General features: G+C 47.3%; 1 protein-coding gene across 1 annotated transcript; it reads left to right on the top strand.

Moving 5' to 3' along the window:
- Window positions 1-1141: 1141 nt before the first annotated feature.
- LOC119193920 (transcription initiation factor TFIID subunit 4-like) lies at window positions 1142-8819 on the top strand. The gene is made up of 15 exons (XM_037447840.2): window positions 1142-2320; window positions 2489-2622; window positions 2886-2996; window positions 3564-3653; window positions 3767-3889; window positions 4095-4184; window positions 4317-4514; window positions 4627-4768; window positions 4856-4958; window positions 5176-5345; window positions 5419-5549; window positions 5722-5847; window positions 6374-6430; window positions 6520-6636; window positions 7609-8819. Exons 1-15 carry the CDS (start codon window positions 1627-1629, stop codon window positions 7765-7767), a joined length of 2445 nt encoding a protein of 814 aa, XP_037303737.2. The 5' UTR covers window positions 1142-1626; the 3' UTR covers window positions 7768-8819.
- The last annotated feature ends 1174 nt before the right edge of the window (window positions 8820-9993 follow it).

Raw genomic sequence — 9993 nt, forward strand, 5'->3', positions numbered from 1 at the left:
TGTGGTTCGTTTATTTAGCTCACTGGCGTACCGCAAAAATAAAGCAGAGGGAGTTGGTGGAGTTTAGAGGCTTGACAAAACCCGTACATCACGTCCGGAGAGCCTCGTGGAAACCGTGGAAGAGTTTGAGACAGTTTAAAACATGTACTTTTATTTTATTCACTCGATGACACAATTATCAACACTTGAGCCATTTGTACCTTGTTGACCGCATGTTTCCGCATGTAAACCAACTATTATTCGATTTAGTATTATATGAGGCTATATTGCACTACTCGAGGTATTCAGAGCACATTTTGGGAATTCAAAAGAGAAGTGAATTGGAACAATGTTCAATGTCCACTTAAACTGTATAAATAAGGAAATAAATGCATCATATATAAAATGTCCTTATTTAGATTGTGTATATATATGAAATGTGAAATATTTATAGTAGGTGTACATATATGTATACGTGATAAGCCTAGTACATTATGTTATTGCCATGTCTTACTCATTCCGTTTCAATGGTGGGTGATAATTGAAGGTGATAGAAAAGACAAACCTCTTTTAATTGGACTGAACATTTGTAACTTTTAGAAGCAGTAACCTCAGCCTACATGCTGGATATATATTTCAATAATGAAAGTAAAAGCATAAAAAGACAAAGTATGAATTGTGCACTCATTTCTTTGTTAACGTCATTTCAACCACAGCATTTGTCCCGTGACTGCTGCCGGCCCCGTGGGCTGCAGTAAGAGGCAGGTGGGGCGCCCTCCAACGCCTCCCAACAACAGGCAAGTGACTCCAGGCTTCACTTGTTGGCCACAACACTGCAGCCATCTTGCCCCGCGCATCGAGGGAGAGTAAACTCAAAAATGTGGTTCGTTCGCTTGTTGCAAACCACGTTAGTACTCCGCCAATAGTGAGGCGGTACAATTCTGCACCTACACCGGCATTGGGTTCGCGTAAACACGTCGACCGCTATGTGGTATTTGGTGAAGACCGTCGGTCTCCGGTACGATGTTGTTCTGTCTCATGCGTCCCCGGAATGACAGCTGAGGCCATTGGTACCGCCCTTTTAGAATGCGGCACGGCCAATCACAGCTCGCCAAACCCCGTGCGCCGAGACGTTTGGTTGTTGTGCGCATGCGCATGTCAGGCGGTAAGTCCCTTACTTCTCACAAGCTCGCAGGAGAGTAAAGATGGCGATAGACTCCGGTCCGCTGGATGAGCCTTTTTTACACACAGAGGTGAATAAAGCGGCGGTTTGTCATCCCGTACAGTCGGTGGAGTTACACCCGTCGATCTTGTGCCACAACAACCACTGGTGTAGGCACGAGGCAGCCGGTAATTACACGGATATAGTTCCCCGGACAAGGGGGTAGCGCGAGCTAATGTCCAGCTGGGACTCGGTCAGGACGATTGGGGAAGCAGGTACGCCGTGACTTACTAACGTCGTTTTCCTCTCTGTCCCTCCGAGTGTACACGGAAAGCAAGCGCGTGAGCTTACTGAGGAAAAACAGCGTGTTGCCACATCTCAAACTCTTAAGATTGTAAAAGGTGTTCCCTTCTGAAGAAGTTGCAGTGCTGCGGGAGGGGAGGGGGGGGGGGTCTCGTCACAACCACGTCCCCCATGGTTCAACCATGGATGCAACCATGGATGCATCGACGGAATCCACCGCGGCGCGCGACCCCGACAAAACACCTGTTGTCAGTGGCGCTGTGACGCCTCTCCCTGACACACAGGGGAAAGTGTCGTTTCACGTAACGCAGACTTACAACGGGAGCCAAATTATGAACTCTCACGGTTCAGGAAGTGGCGGCTCTCTCGCGGGGGCAAGTGGCACCGGTGCGGTGACGTCTGTCGGCGGCGGGCCGGTGATGTCCGAAGGGCTGGCCGGTGCAGCGGCGCATCCCTCGCCGTGCAGCGTCATTCAGACACCAAGCGTTTCCTCCGTGGGGGCTCAGTCCGCGATCCGAGCGACGGGACCCCCCGCGGCGCTCGTCAGGCCGCCTGCGCAGCCCGCGGGTTTCGGAGCACCCTTCCTCGGGAACAATAATGGGGTCAACGCCACAGGTCCCCCGCTCGTAAACAACCCCGCGTCACCCGGGCCGGTGTCCGTGAGCGCGGGGTCGCACATAATTAAAGCAGAGCCCCCCGCAACCGTGATGCCGGCCGTCGCTCTTGGGGCCGCGGGCGCTGTCCGGATGCCGTCGACAGTGGCCAGCAGTCCCGGCGGGACCCGGGGTCCGATGCCTCAGATGTTGGCCCCGAGGCTACCCCAGACCAACCCGGGACAGCCCAGTATAGGCCTGCATAACATCCAGCTCCCCCCAGGTGATTGAAGTCATTTGTTTGCTTACATCAGCGATTCACCAAATCGGTTTAATTTCCATTTGTCTCAGATCAGTGGTTTAATGATTATGTTTCCTCTCAGACTTCCTGCCAGTAGCGTGTCAGATTAATAATTAAGATAACACTAAACTGTTCTGATTGATGGTTCAGGGATGGTGCTTGTCCGCAGCGAGAGCGGACAGCTGCTGATGATTCCTCAGCAGGCGCTGGCCCAGATGCAGGCGCAGGCACAGGGAGGCATGGCACCTCGGGCCGCTACGCCAACAAGCGCGCCTCCCGGTCAGGTAAGAACCCCTAGTCTGCCTTGGAGGAGCTTTGTGCCATCAACCATTGTGTCTCTTATGTCCCTGCCCTGGAAACCGTCCTGCCTTAAGGTCCGGGGACTGTTAGCAGAACATTAGTTACCACCCAGAGGTCTTTCAGTGTGGAGGTTGCATGTTTTCTCCGTGCCTGCGAGGGTTTGCTCCGGTTACTGCGGCTTTCCCCGACAATCCATTTGAATTAATTCAAGGGCATTTAAGATCTCAGATGTTGTGTCTTGTCTCAGGCTCCTGGAAACATCAGCAGACAAGTCGGCCCTGGCCCAATCCGCCAGAGCTGCGCCGCCCCAACGCCACTCACTGCGACCACGACTCTTCACAGACCGCCCATCCTTCAGGTGTGTTGGCGTCAAAAGAATTCTTCTCATGGTCCCTCGGCTTGTCTGTCGGTAACATGCTTTGCATTGTTCGGTGATAAACAAAATGCCCCATTCCCTTTTTGACACATAAACTCATAATATCATCAAAATGACACCAGAGGTATCTCATGAGTGCATTTTGCCTCAATGGAAATGTCATCCGTCATTCTGAAACCTGTTTCCTGGATCGACTGTAAAATAGTTGAAACCTGGATTGAAGGAAGTCAGCAATTTATTAAGTGTTTTGTGTTAAACACTGTGAAACATGTCAGAAGATTTCACACTAACAAACAAAAGTGTGCATGATTATTTCCTAATATTGTGAGGGGGAAAAAAAACATTGTAGCTATTTTTTGAGGAAGCACATCCAACTGAAATTAATTTGCATGAGGAGAGCACCTGTTTCCTCTTGTGTACCTTAACATTTGATGCACGTGACCAGCTTTGAAGCAACTCTAAATCCCACACTCTGCTGTGAGGACTCGACGTGTGTGTTTGGGAAACGTGTGAACGTCCTGTTTGTGACGGAGATGTATGTTTTCTCAGAGCCCAGTTGGGGCTGCAGTACCAGGGATCACCCCCAGGGCCGTCAGCCAAACCGCTGGGACCACAGTGGCCTCAATTACCATGAGCAAAGTGAGTAGCGCACCAGGGATCAGACAGAGTTGGCTGTCTGCATGTCCGATAATAAAAGAGAGATGGAACAGGACGTTGTTTGTAATCTGGATGCTGTGTATGGTTTTTTGCAGGAGACCATCGAGAACGTGAAGAAATGTAGGAACTTCCTGTCTACATTGATCAAGCTGGCCTCCACTGGGAAGCAATCTACAGAAACTGCAGCCAGTGTGAGAGAGCTGGTGAAGGAACTGCTGGTGAGTGGACCTGCTCACAGGAGACACGGACATGTCACTGGCTATGTTGGGTTTCTTATTTAAAGAACATGCTGTAATTGAATACAATTGACCTAAAGGCTCAAATAAATAAATGCCAGCTGTCCTTTTTTTAAAAGTGTAAGCATCATCTTTACTTGCAAATGATAGTTCTCTCTCTCAGCTCTATCTCTAAATATTGTACTAGGAGGGCAGACTGGAGGCGGAGGAATTCACCAGCAGATTGTACAAAGAGCTCAACTCCTCACCCCAACCTTACCTCGTGCCTTTCCTCAAGGTAAGATACCGTGTATTCTATGGTCATTTTTCCACCCATCTACCTTCCAGGTAAAATTATTTTTTGGATTGCAGGAAACCACTTTCATCTTAAGTGCTGTTCTGTGAAATACAACCCGTTTACCTTTTTTAGAGAAGCCTCCCGGCTCTGAGGCAGCTCACCCCAGACTCGGCCGCCTTCATCCAGCAGAGTCAGCTTCCGCAGACACCCTCGGGTCCCGTCCCTTCCACCTCGCCCATCCCCACCACTGTGGTCCTGGGCGGCCCAGCGCCTCGCCTCACTGCTCCGGTCAGCCGGCCTCATCTCCAGCCAGGCACAAGCAAACCAGTGGTGAACCAATATGTCTCTTACTAACAAAGTCAAATATATAACTTCCAGTGGCATTTATATTTCCACTCAATGACATCCCTGTTTAAAAAAAGCACAACCTTTATCCATGCAGGTTATCCAGACCCAACAGCCGAGACCAATGTTGAAACCTCAGGTAGCCTTACCCACAACCCCCATGGGGACTCTCAGGAATCAGGCCCCTGGCCGCATCATGCTGGGACAGCAACAGGTCCACCTGAAAGAGCTGCAGCCAGGTGAGGGTGTCCATCTGATCACACCAGTGTCTGGCTTTCCCCGGGGGACCTTTGGTGTTCATTGAGATATTTTTGTTTCTCTGCCAGCTCCATTGAGGCCAGAGTTGTCTCCCCTTTCTAAACAAGTCTCCGCTGCTTCCTTGAGCCTGGCTCAAAAGAACACGCTGAAACAGGCGGGTGCCACTTTCAAGTAAGAACAATGACAACAGAAGGGAAATGCTTTTTATTAGGAATTAGAAAAGACTTTAGTGAAAACATCACTCGTAGGGGGAAAATGTACCCGGCAAAACAAATACTGATCTCAATGTAAGGATATGTTTTATAACATATAAAATGTTAAAAACAGTTCATGGTGATCTATCAGAGTTATGAGCTGTTTTTTGCCACGTATTTGTTTATGTTTGCAGAGATGAGGACGACATCAACGACGTGGCCTCCATGGCTGGAGTGAACCTATCAGAGGAAAACGCCAATATCCTTGCAACCAATTCTCGACTAGTGGGAGCGGTGACACATTCCTGCAAGGACGAGGCTTTCCTCTCCTTTGCCATTCTACAGAAGACAATGCAGGCGATAGGTGAGACGCTTTTAGCATTTTGGACAATACGCCATGCATGCATCTATCTGACCATCCATCTTTTCCTTTCCAGGTAGGAGGCACGGTGTGACAGAACTGGGTGCAGAGGTGGTGAACTTTGTCTCCCACGCTACTCAGCAGCGGCTCTTGGACTTGTTGGCAAAAGTTTCCCAAGTGGCTCTACAGAAAAACCTCAACTGCAAGGTTTGTTCACGGCATTGTTTAAGACTCGCCCAATGTTTTCTCCTCATGGTTAAGATTGGGGGTCCCCTGTGATAACGACGCTGTCTATAGCATGCGACTGATATGTCGTACATTGCTTTGTTTTTGCTCCTTTTATAAAAGCTTACATTGTTGCACTGCTGTGTGTTGATAGGAGGATGGCAAGTATGAGCAGAGCAGCAATGTTCGCGCTCAACTCAAGTTCTTCGAGCAGTTGGACCAGCTGGAGAAACAACGGAAGGAGGAACAGGAGAGAGAGATCCTCCTAAAGGCAGCAAAGGTGCAGCTTCACTCGCAGCTAATAATGATTATAAGCATATTTCCAAAGGCTGTTGCTGAAATTTTACATTACACAAAAGGGTAATGGAGTTGCTGTGGGGAAGAGGAAGTCAAATCCTGTAGATTCAGACACCTGAGTGTCAAATATTGTAAAGAAATGTTGACTAAGAGGTAATGCTCATCATATAATCGACTCCTTTCGCTTTTACTTATGATAGCATGTAGTGCTTTGGTATCCTGCAGCTAATCTCTTCACCAGAGACACATTCATATTCCATAGAGTTTGACTAACGTTGCTTATGATTGATTTGGAGTCACCCTCAGGAAGTTTGGGAAGTAACTAAACAATTTCTAGAAAATTGTGCGATATATCAAAAAACTTTTTGTGTGTATTATTTTATTGAAGGAATATATATAGCAAGAAATGTGGTGTTTCTAAATGTTGATGTCCATGAGACCCACAAGTTGTCTGTGTAGAATAAACTGTTGACATCCGTTATTAATGAGTCTTGCTCTCTGCTTTGCAGTCTCGAGCTCGTCAGGAGGACCCAGAGCAGCTGCTTCTCAAACAGAAGGCAAAAGAGGTAGGACGAGAGGAGCAGGACAGTTGGCTTCTGTACGCTTTTAGCATTGCATGCTGGGATTTTCACGTGGTCATGTGTGCCCTATCCAGATGCAGCAGCAGGAGCTGGCTCAGATGAGGCAGAGGGAGGCCAACCTGACCGCTTTAGCAGCCATTGGTCCCAGGAAGAAGAGGAAGATTCAGGACTCCCCATCCTCTGCTGCCGAGGTAACAATAATTACACCACATTCCCCACATAGTGTGATTTATTGTGGGCCAGGTGGGTAAAGTCCTGAAACATTTAAGTGGGAAATTCACGCAAAAAATAAGAACCAGGAAGGAGGAGAGTTCCTTTTCACAGCACGTATGCATACACGCAAACATCCACCACAGTGTTTCACCGGGTTTACAACTAAAGGGGGGGGGGGGGTAGTAGTCGGGCAAGCACTTCAGGCACGGGGGCGGGGGATGGGGGGTAATTTAACTTAATCTAATTCTCAAAGGAAATGGCCTGCTTACACTTGTTTACGTGTACAAAGGCTGCAGTAAACTAAAGGAGGTCTATATTTATACACCTTCCCGGTCTCCAAATGATCCAAATGACACGCCTTTCAGTTTTTTTTCTAGATGTAGACTTCTTTAGAATGTTTGTTGAAAAATAGAAGAAAAACAGATATCTCAGAGTTCCATTGTATTCTGTTCGGTGCAATGCATGGAAATAACTTTTTTTTTTCTATTAGCATGAATATTCCATTGTTGAAAAGGGCATTTATAGGGTTCATGGCAATTGAAAGCGTGCTTATACTGATCACAGTGATCAACTGCATAAATGGCTCAAAAAGGTTGGGACAGAAGCATTCCTCAATAAATGCTGTTTCCATGATTTGTTATAGGAATCATTAAATACTTACTGTTTACGGTTTTTAGTTTTCGTCCATTTTAACACATTTTTTTTTAAACATATCTACTTTGCTCTGGCTACCTAAGGCTGGTGCTGCCTGCACATAGAAATCATAATGGTTAAAAAAAAAAACCTCAACGCTTATGACAATGCAGAAAACGAGCTGTCAAGGCAGCAAAACTCCAGAAACGGTCATGTCTGCTTGTGATGGAGACCAAAAACTAAACCCATGCCCCCCCCCCCCCCCCCCCCCACTGTCAACCTCTCTTTCTCCCGCCCATCTGTCCCTCATCGCGCAGGCATCGGGTCCCTCTGTGTCTGGCGGGGCCGGCTCGTCGGGCTCCAGACCCACACGGCAGCGCATCACTCGCGTCAATCTCAGGGACCTGCTCTTTTGTTTGGAAAACGAGAGATCCACCAGTCACTCCCACTTCCTCTACAAGGGCTTCCTCAAATAGGCTCCACATTAGAGAGACGTGTGCGTGTGTCCTGCACAATGAGGGGCTCCTCCCAGTGACGAGGAGGAGAACTTTTTTTCTCTGCTGGCTTTGAGGCTTTTCAGATGCAGCTGAAGTAGAGTAGTAACTCCGTTGGACGGCCTCTCTACCTCCCCTTCGTGATGCCTATTTAGCTTCAGAGCACTCATGGACTGACGCTATCGTTTTCCCCTTTGCAACCTTTCAAAAAGCGCAGTAAAGGATTATGTACGTTACGAGCAAAAGACTTCTTGTACTTCATGCACTGTCACACAGGACAGTATATTTTAGATTTGTATGTGCATTGGACTTAAATGCAATGGAAATCAGATTTTCAATCAAATTGTTTTAATCGACTAATCTTAATCGAATGATTTTATTTTGGATTTGTTTACTGCATTCATTTAAGGTCCTACCTGTGTAACCTACTGAGTTGCCTTCCTAACTATGAATAAGCCATATAGCCACCCTGAAGCAATTAACCCTGCTGGAACTCATGAAGCAGCAGTTCGCTCTGTATCTGTCATCTCCATCACTACACCTGTTCAATATATTTATTTACTAAACTCCATCTTAAATGAAGGTTGGCTTATTGGGTGTGTTTTCTGTAGATTAAATTCTCAAAATGCCTTTACCTGCATATGATATGTTTAAAATCAGTGTTGTTAGGTGTGTAGATTTCATTGTTTGTTTGTTTTTTGATGAAATTGTTCTTTTAAAGAAAAGAAAAAAAAGTTTGCCATGTATTGACTTCCAAAACTGTAGGTTTTAACCCGTGTTGCTATAGCAAAAATGCATCTAGCTGTAAGTGATTTCTATTTTTGTAGCCGCCCACCAACACACATTTTGACCTTTTCAATAGTGAACGACTTTGTCCTCTGACTTGAAGGACACAAACCTAATCTTCTTGTATATTTATAAATGTTAAACCTTGAGTTTACACATGGTTTTGTAGAGAATTGAGAAATGATCCACGCCGCATAAAGAAAAAAATAATTTCTCTATTATAGTTTGAATAAATAATTTTACAATAACTGGTATGGTTTGGTGTTTAAAGAGAGCAAACTGTTTCCTGACGCTAGGGGGCAGCATTCCACTATCAAACCATCTGGAGGTGTGCTCCATGTGGCACTGACTGACGACGCTGAGGCGTTGAACACGGGTGAGCTAAATGCCTTTTAATTCCTTCTCACTGTTACCTGTTCACAGATAATTCTTCGTAATCCTCCAACATCTGCAAAGCCACATGTAGTACACCCCGCGCGTGTCTCCCCCTGAGCATCTATTGAGCACACCTCCGATGAGCGTGACACGCCATGTGCATGTGGCTCTCTCTCTCACACACACACATAGTGTGCAGTCTCTCTGTAGAGTTCTGCGTCTTGTTCGAGTCCGTCTCCGTTATCCGGCCGACACAGCTGCACCGGGTTGGGGGACACCGGGTTCGGCCCCTCTTCACCGGGACAGATGCTTGGTGCTGCCGTGATTGCGAGCAGCTTCCGCGTGGCCGTTGACCAAAGAGGAACAATGAGGAACAATGAGGGTACATATGGAGCCATCAGTGGTGATGGGCCACGCTTTTTATTTTCTGTAATGAAGGTGCACCTGGGAGCCGCTAGGGGGCACTTTTAGCCCACTGCTGACGTGCTCTGCGACGGCGGGTTTGTTCTTTACAGCTGAAATCCTCCTGTTACATTTGGTTGAGTTTAGTGTTCACGTGTCCATGCTCTGCTCTGCTCTGCTGGACAATACAGGCCACAAAGCACGTCTGTCAGAGGCAGAAGAAAGGGCAGAAACGGCCTGGATTGCTGGTTTAAACCCAGACTTTCTGTCATGAGTACATGGCTGCCATGTCCCGACAGTCTGTGCTGCTGGTGACACTGGTTAGACACCTCGACCCTGGTGCCTCACCCCAATACAATATATATTTTTTTTCTCCTGGGAATCCTCCTTCCACCCCTCAACACTGCTGCTCTTTCAAAGTTAAGTCCACATAAGCTCCCACTTGAGTGCCCGAGGCAGAGCAACAACAGGGATGGTGCGGTTGCTTAGCGACGTCTCAGTCGTGGCACCTGAGGGTGTTGGGTAAACACCCCGAGCCTGCCACAGGGAAGAGGAGAGAAGTAACATCAGTTTCCTTCCGAGACATTTATTAAAAGGGGACGTTGTTCATTTGTTTACATCCATTGTTTTCATTCCTCACCCCAG

The sequence above is a fragment of the Pungitius pungitius genome, chromosome 8 (assembly GCF_949316345.1).
Source record: "Pungitius pungitius chromosome 8, fPunPun2.1, whole genome shotgun sequence".
Lineage (NCBI taxonomy): Eukaryota > Metazoa > Chordata > Actinopteri > Perciformes > Gasterosteidae > Pungitius > Pungitius pungitius.